Genomic DNA, 16,674 nt, shown 5'->3' on the forward strand with positions numbered 1-16,674 from the left:
TATGTCAGAAGCAAGGTGCTATAAAAAAAAGTGTTTAGTGTTGTTTAAATTTCCTTCAAAAAGATGTGTTTCATATCTCTCCAAGCCTCTTGATCATCATGCGACATCCACATTTAGAACATGGCGAGCTAAGGGACTTATTTCCAAGGTGCATTGCTAGGCACAGGGACAGAAGAAGCAGATGTTTACATCTGTACCTTTTCTTCTTCAGGTACAAAGCTTCGAATTGACTCAAAGGTACCTGTGCTTGCTGTTGATCTGGAAGCTATTGAAAAGGAACTAAAAGAGGAGAATTGTATTTTTTCTAAGAACCGGGAATCTGGGAGAGTTACTGCCTTACCTCAGCCTAGAACAACATTGTGCAGGTATGGAGAAAGGATTTCAGATAGTTTTCAATTATACTCTCAGTTTTCTTCCTTCTTTGCTTAACTGACTGGTTGTTAAAAGCTGTGTGAAGCTGCAGTACGTACATAGGTAATGGCCAGTTCTGACTTCTGCCCAAGGAGCTGAATTTTGCAGGTTGTATTGAATCTTTACTTGTCATGTTTCTTCTCCCTGAGTACTGGGACAGAAAAGTGCCAATGGCTCTGCCGCCTGCTTCACTTATGCCTCGGTGTGTGGAGAGCTAGAAGAAGGGATGTGGTGTAGAGGAGAGGAAAGTCGCATGTACCAGCGGCATCAGTCGTTACCGCTTAGAGCTCTGCCCTTAGCTCCTTATCACAGCTCTGTCGTCTTGTTTTCCCCTTTCCTTTGTTTTTCCCCTCTCATCCTTTTGGGATGGGCAGTTTACCTGTGGCCTGCAGGCCTATGCAGCAAAAATTATATCTTGCCAGAGCTGCTGAGAAACCTTGAGCTGGCAATGGTAATAGATACTTGCCACATCTGTCAAGCATCCCATAATTCCCCCTGCCAAACACTCGATGAGTGGGTAGTCGATCTGCTTTTGGGGCCTGTTGACTCATCCTCAGTGCTTCCCTAGTTCATGTGTAGTCTTCCCTCTGAGTGAAAGCAGCTCAGTGAATAAAATGAGGGGATTATTTCTCCAGCACAACATCCTACTTCGTTTTTTGCAATGTGAGGGTAGCATCTACAGTTCTCAGGATCTGCAGAAAATGTGTGCAAGGGTGTATTGTTCGAAGCTTCTTGTGGGGGCATGCGATTTGATATTTCCTATTCCTTGAATAGGTGAGTAATATGTAGTACAAAAGTCTAATTACCACCCTGCTCTGGGGTGTTCAGTGGACTGCACAGAATCTGTTCCCCCAGTTGCATCACATTTGGCTTTCTGGTTAGCTGGACTGGCTTTATCATCTGTATAGCAGTCTAGAAGAATCACAGCATATTAATCAGTAAGTAAATGTAAATTGCTTGCATGAGCATTTAGAATGAGTTAAAGCAGTGCAGATTTGTATATCACAGAACAGGTTATAAATTTGGTCTGCCCGTCATGTTTGTTTCTGAAGCATTCGTTATGTACATTTGAACTTAAATATAAAAGAAATCCTATCTAGTCTGACATTTGATTTAAACTGGATGGTGCGAGAAGGCACTGCTCTCATACTGCTAGATACAAAACGTGCGAGGAATTGTGACCTGGCAGGTGTGGTGACTTTTTTATTTTTTATTCCTCCCTTCCCTCTGTCCCCAATTAGTGAATTACCTGAGAGAGAAGAAGGAGAAGGAGAAGAAACTCCCAACTTCAGCCATTGGGGACCACCACGGACGTATGTTGATATGGTTACCCTTTTTCTCATTTACCTTATGTCTTTTCTTCTGTGAAAGAGACTGAGTTCATTTACTTCCAGACCTGCCTGTTTACCTTGACTTCCTCTAAAATAAAAACTTATTGGAAGGGCAGTGGTCTTGTGTTGGCAGCAGAATTTTGTTGTTTGTGTGGGGTGAGGTCCACTCAGCATAAAGAAACACGACTGTTGAGAGCATTCTTAGGTATCTGGCTTTATCCATTTACTGTTAAAATTTCTTGAAAGACCAAAAGCTTGCATTTATTTAAGGCTTTGCATTTAATTGCTTAAAAAGCTATTTCAAGCTATTAAACTTTTGCGTGCATTTTTCAGTGTTGAGATCTTTCGAGACCCTCACGTGTCTCTTGGAATCAGTATTGTTGGTGGACAAACAGTCATAAAGCGCCTGAAGAATGGAGAGGAACTTAAAGGGATCTTTATCAAACACGTCTTGGAAGACAGCCCAGCAGGAAGAACATGGGCTTTAAAAACTGGAGATAAAATACTTGAGGTAAAGGCAGATAGGCCTACCTTTTTATTTTAAGAAATAAAGATTGACTGAGATAGCTTTGGGGGGTGGGAGGGACAAAATACCACCACTGCTTCATGAAGTATTTTATGACAGTGTGTCTGGAAAACCAAAATTAAATCCCTCCAATGCTTTTCATTTAAGGTCCAAATACAGAGGGTTTTTAAGATCCTCTTGTTTATTTAAGAAAAGATAGGCCCTGGTATCTAATGCTTAAACAAAAAAAAATGAAAGACCATCCTTGCCATGTAAATGGGTAATAAGTAATTTCTTTAAAGTGGCATTGTCTGCATAGACTCCTTCTTCATTCTGAAATTTGGGCTGTTATTTGGAGTGTGTTAATTTTGGATTAGTTAACGGTCTGGTTAACTACTGTTTAAGGGAAATCCCTGATTCTAGTAGATGCCTTAGGGGAGAATGCCATTTCTGCACATCCTGTCACCTCTGGCTCGATGTTGATTTTTAGTCACTCTACTCCAAATGAATACTTCTGAATCCAGGGTTCCCAAGCTGACGGTGCCATTCTTGCATGTGCTCTTTGGTTGCATGTGATATTTTGAAGAACAGTTTCAAAACAGATTTATCTTATAAACAGGCAAAACCTGAAAGAGAGGTGTTGTATCTAACATTCTCTGACAGTCTTGTTCCTTATTTTTTTTAATCTAGAAAAATTGCTTTGGGAAACATGTGGCCTGTCTTTAGCTGTTAATACTAAGTAAGATGCTTTTTCTTAAAGCATCATAGAAAAATACTTTTAAAATAATTTCTTTTGACTGCTTTTGGTACCTTCCTGTGATACACTAATCTGTGAACATATGCCACCTCTTGTAGTGACTCTGTGCAAGAGACAAACTGCCTAATAAAAATAAATTGTTTGTTAGGTTTCTGGAGTAGACTTACAAAACGCCACACACGAGGAAGCAGTAGAAGCTATCAAGAATGCGGGAAATCCAGTTGTGTTTGTCGTTCAGAGTTTGTCCAACATGCCAAAAGTGAGTTTATTCCTATTTTTATTCCAAAACTTAATAAATGTGTAATATGCATCTTAAACTTGGCAAAGTTTCTTTCAGCAAGATTTTTCTATTTTGTATCCATCCTTGCTGACAGTTTCTGCTTATGGATCACATGGGTGGTTTTTTTTTTTTTTTGGTCTGATTCTAAACCTTGTTTCTCTGATGTAAATCTAGTGGGTGTAAATGTATTGAATAGGTGGTAATTTAGGTCTCCCATATGTGTAATTGAGTCTGGCCTTGTATAGCCAAAGGTAGTAGTTTGGGAGCAAGCTAAATCTAAGAGATTTAGGCATGCCTTTATCTTCAAGGCCAAGGCCAGAAACCTGCTAGCCCCTGGTAAGAGAAGACACAGAATTCTCCCTCTCTTGGAGTACACAAAAAATACAAGACTTCTGTGTGCTTTTGATATAATCCGAGAAGTTACTCAGGAATTTTGGTGGATTGGTAGGCCTGAGAGGAGACCTTTTTGACAACTGCAGACAGATCTGGCACACAGTGTTCATTATTTTTCCTGTGCTCCAGGAAGTCTTTCCAAATCTGTCACGACTTTCACCAGCTAAGCTGGGGAGGAGGCTTGCGCAGGCAGGGATGGCAAAAATCACTGTGGTGCTATCTGAATTGGCTCCCTTTCTGTGTTTGACTCTTTCACAGAAAAGAAGATCCAAAAAAAGTGCCAGAACATTTGAGTGTTCAGCTGCCTCTCTGAACCTTACTTTCCTCGGCAATCAAAAGAGACCAAAGGAAAGCTGGAACACTGGAAATTTTGGTGTTTCACTGTGTGAATGCCGAGTTTCCGGTAACACAGGATCAGAGTTTCAGCAGTGCTAAGCACTCTCGGCTCCCATTCACCAAAATAAGGTGCTGCTAAAGGAGTGGGAGTCTATTACATTCTGCCATGTAGAAGGAACCCAGGAGTTCCCCTTTCCTTTTGTATGGCCTAATCTTATGACCCAAAACAAGTTCTAAAATAAACTTGCGTACTCGCACTTGAGTACTTCTTACAGACTCTCCCGGCATCTTTGAGATTCAACTGTGTGTCCAGCACCAGCAATAATGAAAACGCATTAAGAGTAGATGTTTCCCCTTGTAAGGATAAAGAACACCAAGGAGCAATATTAAGTGGTGGCTCAGCATGTGCTTTTCTATATGGTGTTTATCTGCAGGGACGTGAGTCTGTTTCCTTCCTCAGTAGGTGAACAGATGGAGATTGAGATATTTGTTAGGAATTTAAAGTACTAAGGTTAGTACAGAAACTATTTCACATGGGATCTCCAGGCTGCTTGCAGCGCAGCTTTTGTCTGAGTAATTTCTACTGCTGGCTTTGGACTGCCACATGATCGTTTCCAATTAATCATTCTACAAAGATGTTTTCATAGTTTGTTTTTTTTAACTGTTTTTACAGTAAGCTACTGTCCTGTATTTTTTTTTTTCAAATAACATCTTACTATTGTACACCTTTTTGAGCAATAAAAATATGGTAAAGTGTTGTACTTGCTTATTTGATGTTTACTTTCTAAAACTTATTATTCAGCTCTGAATAATTAAAGAACTGACCCTTATTCAGAAGTCTGTACTGAGTTCTGTATCAAGTATGTAAGTCCATACTGTTGACTTCAAACTAATATTTTATTGAATGGAGAGATGGGGCCAGACATCAAACAGTGAGCACTAAAAGAAATACCAAATGTTTGTAATTTCCGTAAGAGCAAGTAATTTAAAGACTGCATTGTGATGGCCTTCTACATTGGGCAAAATGAAGGGTGTGCTGGGAATCTTTATTGTTGTCATTACCTAACTTTTTGATGTTTGTTCTTTTTAATATGCACAACATATGCATTATGTTTTCAGGTGGTTTCTGCTGTGCAGCCTAAGGGGAGCAAAGGTCAGGATACAGACAAAGAAAATAAGAATGAAAAGGTATTTATTTTCATTTAAATGCTATACCTAAGTTTTATTAAATGGTATAACTACTTGTGTTATAAATGGATGTTAAGCCTTAGCTGAAGTCTGCAATTAAGTTTGAAGTGTTTCATTGAAATCTCTCTGGTTCAATTTTTGCCAAATCCAAGGCAAGGTTCTGACAAATGTCTTTTGGGTCTCCCCTGGCTGCTGTAACTGTGCAGCCCCTGCAGCTCTTCACTGGCATCTCTCTGAAAGTATCTGTTTTGCCCAGTTTTGGAGGCCAATTGATTCCCCTTGCTCAATGGAAAGAGAAAAGCAGTAACATGTACACAACTAATATGCTTAATGTGAGGCTGGCTGAAGTTCAGTAAAATCATGTTATAGGATAATTAAATCAGTTGAGTCTCTTATTGCTGTGTTAAACAAGGAAATGACCAAGTGATCTGTAGTTGGCCTACTAATGGGTTAGCAATTACTGCATAGTAATTTTCTAAAAACTTCATGGCAGATTTAAAAATAAAGAATCCGTTCAGTCTAAAGTAGTATATTTGTTTTAGTTACCCTGCAGTAAGGGAAACATGTAATTTCTCACTCTCAGGCAGACTGCTCCAGGGGCCTAGGTATTTTGCTGCACACCTCATTTCTGGGAACGGCGTTGCTTGCTGTGGGCCAGGTACTCTGAGCGTGTCAGAACTGACGGAGGAGAGGACAGAACTAGGGTGGATGATAACTTTTGTCCAGAGCAGTTTAACATGCTGACTATGAATATGATGAACGTTTTGTTTGAACTCACTCAGTTCTGCGGCGTTTGTTGGCAAACTCAGAAGGCCCTCTTGCTTCAGAAGGTTTCTGTAAGCCTCCTTTCAGATCCTGTCAGCTTCAGAAGCTATGAGGCTCAGTTATTCCAAAAAATCAAGAAAGGTGTTGAAGTCATGCTTTTATGCCAGTGGATAATAGTTATAATGAAGCAGTTACAATCCCCTTTTCTTGGTTTTGTTATCTATATTTCTAATCTAAAAAGCGCTCATCCACTTGCAATGTGCCGCCTTTAATCTCTAGGACTCCAGTGTGTTGCGTTCTATAGTGTTAGGAGGTTAAAGAGTGAGCTTAATCTTTTTCAAACCTTTTTCATCTATTGGTGCTGTAAACTAGTGGGTGGAATATTGAAGAGCTTCAGTGCATAAATATGTAGCTCCTTTTTAGCTTTGAACATTAATTCACAAAGCAGTCATACTGTGCTACAGTAGGGGCAGCTCTGGGTTAGAAAGAGTTGCTATTAGTGGATTACTAGCCTGCGTTCCTATGGGAAATCACTGATATTTCGAGTCCAGTCTTCAAAGTGTCACAAAAGAGTGTGGTTTGAAAGCGGCTATATCCAACTGGAAAATCTGCCTCTTTCTGCATGATGAATTATCTTTTCAATACTGCAGGTTTTCTCTCCTATTTTTTGGTGTTTATCCTCTCTTGTGATCCGTTTGTTTAAAAATGATCACTTGAAGTCATTTGTATAAAACTACTTAAAACAATTGAGCTTCTTGTGGACAAACCAGATATTAAAGTTATTTTGCTGTTTGGCCATGTAAACTATGTTTTTGCTTTTGTGTTGGAAGAAGCTGTGTTAATACAAAACCTGGTGTTGTGCAGTACTCTGCTACCTTAAACTGGAGAATGCAAAACACAGTTATGTACCATTCGCTTTTTCTTCTTTTTTATTTTTTTAATTTCTTTCCTACTCCAGTGTTGCTGAGGAATCTCTAAAGATACTGTATGGGTAAAGTGGGTGTGGAGTCTCCCCACTAGTCAGGAACTGTAAATCAAACCATGGAGGCAGAACAAACAGAGCATTGTGAAATTAGGTGAAGCTGCTAGAATGTAATTTTTACTTTAAAAAAAAAAAGAGAGAGATAATGTGATAGGTTTTATGCAAAGTGGGTGCATTCACTTTGGTCATGTTCCAGCCTGCCCTTGAAAAAATTACTCTGTAATTGATTTTACTTTCCTCCATTCTTAATTTTCAAAAGAAAATAGTGACTACTAGTTCTTTTGCAAGTATTCTTGTGCATAAGGTCCTGAAGTAGAAAGTTGCCCATGTCCTGCCATATGTTATTTCCTTTTATTCCCTTCTGACACTTCCTAGCTGATATTTTAGTCTTTGACAGACTATAACTATTGGATCTAGGGAAAGAATTTTTCACATTCCTTTCCCTTCATTTTGTACTCAAAGAATGTATTTTTAAATAAAACTAATTTTATGCTCGACTCTGCTGAGCATGCAAGTCAGAATAACGTAGGCTTAAAAAGCAGCAAGATATTTCACAATATCGAGTTCAAGAAAAATAATCCTTCTATAAATCTAATTCTTCTACTGATGTCCTTCCTTCCTTGGAAATAGTGATAGCATGGTACCTCTCCATAAAAATCAAATTAAAGAACAGTTTATAAACAAACAAAGGACATAATGTTTGGACATAAATCTTTGAAAAGAAATTCTGGATAATGAAGAAGTTTCAGTAGATGCGGATCAACAGGAAGGATCCTGTTGATTTTTCTGTTCTGCAGAGCAAGTAAATTGGAGAACTTGTTCTAAGGTGAAATCTAGAAATATTAGAAGTTTTTATATAGTGTACTCAAGAAATTTTTTTAAAGCTTTTCTGTTTTATCAAGCTGTTTCTGAGCCCACTGAAATCATACGACTAGATTCTGGTTGACTTCTATATGTTTATGGTCAGAAACTTTAGGATGATTCTTATAAAAATTGGCACATTTGGGGATAAACTTGTTTTTGCCTTTTGCTTAGGCCAATAAAGATCCTTGTGGGAAACGGAGACTCTGAGAGTGATTCTAGAGACTTTGCAGTCGTAGCACGGTGCTCTCTCTGTTGGAGAGCCGCCCGAAACCAGAGCACGTTGCTCACCTGGGTTTCCCGCGGGTGAGAGCAGTCTGTTCCTCTGAGCAGCGGCGAGCTGCAGGATGAGCTTAGGTGTCTCGTGTAATTTCCCTCAGACTTTCTAACAAATGTTTAAGGTTTTAAAAAGCCAAAGGGCCAACGCTTAGGCTCCGAGTTATTAAGGAATTACAGCGGTACTGATTCGTCGTGGGCAGCTGAGAGCAGGGCTGCACCTTTCCGTCTGCGCCTACTCGGTAGTTTGGGCGACGACTCCCACGCGGCGCTTCTTGCACCTTCTGGATTTTGTTCGGTTCTCCGTGTGCTGGGGTCGAGCAAGGACAGCGGAGGCTTGTTGGTGTGTTGCATACTTTGGGGAAATGGCTTTCTCAAAGTGCTCTTATTAAGCACCGTTACTACAGATTGGCAGGAATTCTTTTAATTTATTACTCTTATGCTGTCCTCAGTGCAGCACTTTGCTGTAATAATTTTTAAATGGGCAGGATGATGCAAATCATATTATCTCTCACAATTTTGTCCGTAGCTTGCATTGAAATTTGCTGCTTAGAATATTCTATACAAATTTAGGCTCAGCTTTCATTGTACACAGTGGAAAACCTTATTCCAGGTTTGATGTTTGGATGTTGAATCCTAATTCCCAGCTATAGAAGAAATTCATTGCAAGCATTCGGACTGGGCTAATGGCATATTGTACTCACTGCGCCCTCTCTAAGGTGCATCTCGCTATTAGCGGTGTGGTTGTATGGGATACAACTGAACGTAATTTAGTGAAATCACATAGCCAACTAAGGCATGATCCAGTTGCTCTGAGCTATAAAAACAGTTGCTTGGACGAACGAGCGCATGTTTTCTTTAGATTCAGAGCTGGTTCTTTACGCCTGATATGCGTCGCTATATGCATCATTATAGGAGCTGCCTGTACTTATGTGAGGTAATAGAATTTTGTTATAAGTTCTAATTCAAATTCATTTTTAAATTTAACCCAAAATGTAGATGATTTTATATGTAAATATTCTTGTAGAAACAGTAAGAAATTTGAAATTTTTTTTGTATTTTAAAGGTTTGCTGACTTTAAACAGTATCAGAAAATTTTAATATTGAAGTGTTTAAAGTCTCTAATGAGAAATGTGTTATAATTTATTTTTATGCTTTGATTGATGTTCATACTTCTGTGTTTACAATGACACACAAGTGTTTTGTCAATAAGAAAATATGCACGCACTATTGTATTTTCTTTTTTCTATACTCAGTGTCACTTTTTGCTCTGATTTCTTGCATAAAAAGCCTATGCTACAGATTTTAGCATTGTAATTATGCCCGTTGTATGTACGCGTGTAGATATTTTAGGACAGAAGGAAAAATATGATTTTTCTTTTCTTCTATACGGAGGATATAAAGCATGTAACTATTTCACTCTGAATCCATTAGAGAAAATATGGGGCTCCACCTCCAATGAAACTGCCGCCTCCGTATAGAGCACTCGGAAGACTGCACCCAGAGGAAGCTAATGTGGACGAAGAGGAGGAAGCTTGTGCAGAGGGTAAGTAGTGAGATATTTATTAAGTAGCATTGCGTTTATGGAGCACGATCGGGTTATGTGAAAAACGTACCTGCCGTTTAGTGCTTATATGATGGACGTAGTGCTCAGTGTGGCAATAAGAGATAGTCCACAAACTTGTTCTTACCGACGGCTGCTTGTTTGTGATTTAGATGGTCGTCTTTTCCCAGCCAGACTTGGATAGCTTTTCTCTTTTGAAGAGGCGTAAAAAGGGCTCCATTTAATGTCAGTCTAAGAAGGTCTGAGCAGGACCTGGAGGGCTTGTGTTGGCAGTGGCGTCAGCAGCGAAAGGCAGGTGCGGTGCTTCACCCTTGTAATAGCCATGGTAGTTGCGTAGGCCTGGATTAAGAACCATTGGTGCCTTGCCTAAAGAGCCTGCAGTTTATATCAAGGCAATGCTGTTCAAGAAAATATTTCCCTTAAAAAAAATCTGAATTATTGTTTAAATCCCATTTTTTTGGTAGCACCTTTCAAGGGAAAGGTTCTGCGACTGTCAAATTTAATTTTTTATAGTGATTTATAATGATTGGCACTTCGTGGAAGAGAAGGCACCTAAAGAATAGGATGCAATATCAGCTTAAGAGCTTCCAGCAGCATGACTTAGATTCCAGGATACTGCTTTGTTAATTCCAACTTTGGGTAAATGGAATATTATTATCCTTCCAATAAAATATTGGGGAATATTAAAATCACAGTTAGGATTCCTAAATTATTTTCTAAAATTAGCCACTTTGACTCCCTCCTCCCTCTTTACACTCTCTTGCACTAAATCAACATACCTGTTTTTTTGCTATTGTTATTTTTCTCATCAGCCTGTGTCCTGGAGTGTTTTATGTTTGTCCTAGTTATGGGGAAGCTAAAGCAGAGGGATGCCTTCGTAGTTTTTGACCTCGAAGCGGCCTTGTCTATCAGTCTGAGCAGAAGTTCCCAACTTCAGGCCCCCTGGTGAGCTCACTCTTCCTCCTGCTCTTACTGACTTCGCTCCTGGTGTTGGCCATGGCATGTCGTTGAAGCTGAGATAATTAATGAGATTTGTTGGTTGGTCACTCCTAGGGCTTTGTAGGTGGAGACAAGGTGGATCTTGGAAGGTTGTTCTCGTGGAAGAGGTAATGGGTGCACAGGAGCAGCCTGCTCAGGTCTGCCTTTGTTGTTTTAATGAAAAGCTACTAATTCTTGAACCAACTGGAGATTTTTCCAGACCTTCCCCTTACAGAATTTGTCATCTCATCTGCTTGGAGACTGCACCGTAGTCACTTGAGGTTTTTGGTATCTTCTTGGAGGCGTAGCATTTGACTCCAAACTGTGCATTTTAGAATGAATGTATTTTACTTTTAAACCAGCTCTGTTTGTAAACCACCAGTTGTAGCAAACTGCTTTCAGGCTGTTATTAGTTACAAAGGTTGTAATTCCCAGTTAAAGGATATATTGATAGGTAGCTTGATTCTTGAGTTTTCTGATTAGGATGTGCCTCAGTCCAAGTGCTTGCTAGACCTAGGTTAACATTTTGCACAGCTATAATTTCTTATTAATGCGCTTGGTCATGTTTTAGCTGTTTTGCAGTTCCTAATGGTATTGCCAGCTGAGACTGATAGCTGAGAAGGTAAAGCTACTTCTGATATTAAATTAATCAGTCCTACCAGATTTGGCAGCAGCAAGCAGATCTGTTTGGATGAATCCCTTTCTCTCTACTCTTTCTACTGACTGAAGTTGAATGTTTGCCCTAACCATCACTTCCATGAATCTTCCAAAACCAAGATGTGCCTTTTCCGCTTTATTCGTCCCCTGCTTCACTCAGTTTCTTTAAAAAACGGACTTAGGAACCTTAAGCTAAGTTTGTACCTCAACCCTTGAAGTAAAAACCATGTTAGAAACAATCTAGCTGTACTTAAAATGATACTAAGCAGCTCAGTAGCTCTGAAAGGGACTTTTACAAAGTATCTTTTCTGTAATCACTTGGAAAAGAGTCTTCTCCATGAATTCCAGTATAGTGTTATTTTTATAAACTTAATAATTTTATAAGCTTCACTGAACAGCAGGTAGATAGATAGGTTAGATTTATTGTGTCTTCCTTATTTAAAAGATCAGAGATCCAAAAAAAAAAAAGTGAACCGGGGTAAATCTATGTCATAGTCTCTCCGTTGTTTCATTTACCTCCTGTCTGTGCACCCGTAGCGTGGAAGGCTTTAGGGGCATTTTGAGGTGAGCGAGCTGTTAATTCTGTGTCCTCTGCTTGGTGTCCTCTGGTTGTGCTCCTGATGGATTTCTTTAGCCTTCTTATTAATACAGCTGCAGTTTCATGAACCTGCTCATTGATTTGTCTCATATTCCAGAAATAATTTACTTGTTCCACTTGACCTGAGTTTTTTCAAATCCTTGCTTATCATTCCTTCCATGAGTCCCTTACTCTCATCCTACTTCTGTCTCCATGTTCTTCATAGTTCCCCATATTGAAAGCAAAGCAAAGTGTTCCATTAGTCTTTCTCCCATATGAGGAAAATTTTTATTTCCTTTCTAATCCCTCCGTACTGCATGGCAGTCTCTCTCTGTTTTGTCTGTTCTCCCTTTTAAGGGCTGAATAACCTTTTGGTAATTTCCCTGGTGGGATCTAAATCCACTTACCTTTTGGCAATGCTCCCTTTTCTTTTCCTATGTTTTTCCACTGCTGAAACTGTAGCTTGCAGTGCTGGCCTGTTCTAACAAACAGTCAGTTCTTGTAGATATTCTGCCTTTTCTTTTCAGAGGTGGTTATTCACCCAAAGAGGGTGAATCCTTGCTGGAGATAGAACTACTAAATAGTTCTTGGTTTAGAGAAACTCCAGGCGGCCTCCACGTTCCGGTGCTTTAATTCGTCAAGTCTGACTTTACTAAGAAATTTTAGGATTTTTTTCAAATATGTCTTCTTGAACATAAGGCCCTTAACTTCAGAGCTTCTTCTCTTTATATTTCAATTTAATTTGAACGTTTGTGATCACTGCCTCCGAGGTTACTTTCTGCATTCAAAGTTCTTAGTTGGCTTTTTTGCTAGACTTTGGGGGCAAGCTGAAAATAGAATTTCCTCTTGTTGTGTTATTTCTTCTTCTAGTGGTCCTGTCAAAATCTTCATCAGTATTCAACTCTGACTCTGGGTAATCTGCTTCTTGTTTACTCTTTACTCTGACTATGCTGCTTTAAGACTTTCAGTTTACTTTTTAAAATAGTCTTGTAAAACTGTAGCATGTGGAGAAGAATGGTAATTTTACAAGTGTAGCTGAAGAAGAAAGGCTAGGCTTACAGGATTCGTAGAGAAAGGCAGGATTTGTTTCCTTACTTAGTTGTTTAACTCATTGTCTGTCTTATCAACTTAGTGATTCTTCAGTCTACTGCAAAAGGATCCTTCAAAATCCTTCATCTTAAAGACCTGAAAATACTAGAATTGTGGGTTTGGGTCTGTCCCCCTATAGTGGGAGCTGTCTCTCCATGGTGGAGGTTATTTTGGTGGAGGTCATTTTGTCCATGTAGACATTATTTAGCTTTCCCAGACCTTCTAAACATGAGGCTTTATAATAGGGTTATTTTTCCTTAATCAGAACAAATAAATAAAGGGGAGGGTATACAAGGAGCTATTTGTCCCTGCAAGCGGCTGTGCTACAGACCGCATCAATAGGTACCGGCGTGTTTTTCTTCAGTGGCGGATGGCTGTAGGTGTGCACTAAGAATCTGCTAATAGGCTAATGCTCACCCCGTTGTGGCTTATTGCTCTAGTAAGGAGTTAGGAGCACAGAGAAGCAGAGGAAATGGATGGGCAGAATAGTCTGCAATGAAATGTTTTATAAGGTTTTCTGTGGCGCATTAGTAACGGTGCAATTTAGATGTACTTTTGTAATTGAGTTGAGGACAATGATAAGTTAGATAGGAAAGACCTTAAAAAGCATTATAAGAAAATTAAGAAGACAACTATTGAAAAAGCTTGGAACCCATAATTTTAATGGATGTTAGGTTTTTTACTGAAATCTCTTGTCTAGCTAGGAGACCGAGATTGATCTGCTTGGTCTCAAATAAGTTTAAAAGAGTAAAAATAGATAATAATAAAAATTAGTGAAAGGTGGCTAAGGTAATGGAGTAGATGCTGCTGTGCTCGGACTTCCCATCTGCAGGGATATTTAGCTATATCTTATAAGGGGATAATACTGCTCCCTCCCTTTTGTTTTGTCTCTAGACAATGTAGAGATCGATGAATTTGAGGAGTGGTGGTTTCTCCTACCAAAACAAGAGATTTTTAAATCTCTCTAATGTTTCAGCTTACCTAGAGTTTGGGTGGAAGGGGTGCGGGTGTGTGTAACTTGGTTCAGACAGACCCGCACTGTAGGCGGGATTGGGTTGGAAAGTGCTTGGCCATACGCACGTGAGATGGGGTTGACTTTTGTTTCAAAACAAAACCAAAAAAACAAAAGAGAACTTGGTTGAGACCCTGCAAAATATGGTCGGGTATATTTGATGTTCTTTAGGTGTCAAGACACGACCTCAGGAAGCCTTAAGTGCCGCTGTGAGCTAAGATGACAAAACTATCACTGTCACTTTGGAAAAATGCCAGAATTATTGAAAAGGAACTTAACTAAATAAAAACAAAAACGTTGGTAAATCAACATAACTCCTGAGAATCTGACTGCTTAGAGTTGGTCATGTTATGCAAAGCTGTCCTAAAACAGAGGAAAAAAATTCAAAATTTGAATTCAGGTGAGGCAGCTCGTGCAGCCAAACGCTGCCTCTCCAATAGATGTCACTGCAATCAACAGCAAATAGCGAAGATGTTCAAAGAGTAAGATGTGGCCAGGAAAAAGCTTCAAGCTTTATGAACATAAAATGTTGAAAAAATAATCATCGCCATACTTATATTTAACAAAATTAAAATCACAACATGTGTATTTAGTTTGGTGCGTTTTCAAAGGTCATGCAAAAGCCAGGATTAGCCAAATAGAGCAGTGACTTTCATTTTTTTAGCTCTAGGTTAATCTCTATTTAATATGACTCTACACTGCTAATCTTCTTTTCCCATTCTTATTCTGAGTCATAATTAGCTAAAATATGTAGGTTTTGTAACCAGTCCTAATAAAAGACCCAGAAGGGCTGTACGCGCTGGGCAGCCTTGCAAGCTGTTGTACCGTGTGAGGATAAACTACGATGTTGGTGTCATTGTAGTTTGGGATTTGTTTGGGGTTTTATTACTGAGTTGATTTTTTTTTCCCCCCTTTTTTTTTTTACACTGTTTGCAAATCACATGTACAGTTCTCATCTGATGAAGTACTGCAAAAGGAAATTACATTCTTGATGAATTTTTAATAGTAAAATTGCAGCTGGGACTTGGATTTTTTTTTACTGTGTGCTTGTACATAATGCACTGAACAGATGGCTATGTGTGTGCTGTGATATACATTCTAAAGAAAGGACAATGAACTTTAAAAATGAACAAATTAATGTTATTAACAAAATAACAGAATATTTTGGGTTGTTTTAAATGCAGCATTTGGAATAGAGAATTAGTAAGGACTTCCCAAAATTACTGAGTACACTTATAAATTTAGAGAGGGCTGTTATCTTTGTTTTTTAATTACTAAATAAGGGGGTTTGAATCTCCTCAGTATTTCAGTTCGGCACTCATTGCAATAAAACTAATGCTGCTTGTTGAGAGTCACAGCAAAACACAAGTTATGCTGAAGTTTGAATCGTCCTTATGATGGCAGGCTGGTTTTGTTTTCTGGCATGTGCAAATAATCCAGGAATGCCTACCGGTGTTGGGAAACTGCAAGGTTTGCAGTGTTGCAGAACAGCACGTTCAGTGAAGGCGTTTGAGCTAAGAGCAATTCCTGGATAACCCCTGCAGCCTGCGTGGAAGCGATGCCTAGATAAGAAATGGCTATTAACTCCTGCTTTGCCACGGGGATTAACCGGGGTGTTAGCTGCAACCAGCAGTGAAGTACGTGAGTGGTGGAGGTGAGCCGTGTTTGGGGACGGAGCCGTCGTCGGAGCGCGAGCGGAGTCGGGGCAGCGCAACCCCGGCAGGCGCCGAGCGTCGGCGGGTCACCCGGGGGGAAGCAGGGATGCGCTGCGCCCGGCGCGCCTGTGCAGGCAGCGCTCGCCTGCCGGCCGCCGCAACCGCCAGCCCGTGGGTAGCCTGAAATTAATGTAATTGATGGCATCTCGTAATAGAGACAGGCAGGCAGCTTGCCCTTAAGGAGAGAAAAATCCCAGCCAAATAGGCCCAAGGTCGTCAGAAGCGAGCGGAGCGCCGAGCCTGTGTGCGATGAGGACTGGAGCTGCGCGCAGCGCTGAGGGCTCGTCGGGAATGCAGATGTCCTGAGGGGCAGCCTGGCACAGCGATGGTGCAAGGGGGCTTCCCAGGTAAGGACGCGCCTCTCGCTCTGCTGTGTGTGTTTCCAGCGAGTCCTTCGCAGCATTTTTAGTGATAATTTAGAACTAGTGAAGTGCTAGAGATAAGAAAACAGGAGCACAGGTCGTTTTTCTCAGTTTGGAGCGTGGACGTATACCCTGATTAGAATACTGCATTTGATAGCTTTAAAATATTTCGTCTTGTGCTTCCTTATAAATCATTGTGGCTGTTGTATGTTGTTGTTCAACATTCTGATACACAAAACTGACGTGAGCGCGCCAGTGCTTAAAATATAACAATTCCTAGCACTAAATTTCGTGCTCTATAGAATAATCTACTCTTCCATAACTGTTATTGTAATGTAGAGACAGATGGCTGAATTTTCTTCACTTTGCTTGTTAAGAATGTGTTAGGTAAATGTTTTTAGACTCAAATAAAAAGCTGCTGGGGAATCTAAACTGAATATTCAGCATTTTTGTGGTAAAAGGATGCAAAACAAGAATAAAGCAATGTGATAGTAAACAAAATGAGCTATTTGCAGTGAAGGATAATCTAATCTTTAAATATTGCCTCAGATTGCATTTGTTGTTAGGTATGATCTTTTCTTCCAACACAAGCCAGGTATCCAGAGAATAGCATTAAAATGCTAGGCATGAAATAT

The 16,674-nt window shown here is 39.8% G+C and overlaps 1 protein-coding gene across 1 annotated transcript in view; it reads left to right on the top strand.

Moving 5' to 3' along the window:
- PATJ (PATJ crumbs cell polarity complex component) overlaps positions 1–16,674 on the top strand; it is a 158,718-nt gene that overhangs the window by 63,946 nt on the left and 78,098 nt on the right. Inside the window, exons 22-27 of the mRNA XM_067301340.1 lie at positions 212–365; positions 1,653–1,724; positions 2,076–2,253; positions 3,153–3,263; positions 5,133–5,201; positions 9,520–9,631. Of these exons, the coding sequence (XP_067157441.1) occupies positions 212–365; positions 1,653–1,724; positions 2,076–2,253; positions 3,153–3,263; positions 5,133–5,201; positions 9,520–9,631 (696 nt within the window). The remainder of the gene's footprint in view (positions 1–211; positions 366–1,652; positions 1,725–2,075; positions 2,254–3,152; positions 3,264–5,132; positions 5,202–9,519; positions 9,632–16,674) is intronic.

Source organism: Apteryx mantelli, chromosome 8 (assembly GCF_036417845.1).
Source record: "Apteryx mantelli isolate bAptMan1 chromosome 8, bAptMan1.hap1, whole genome shotgun sequence".
Taxonomy (NCBI): Eukaryota; Metazoa; Chordata; class Aves; order Apterygiformes; family Apterygidae; genus Apteryx; species Apteryx mantelli.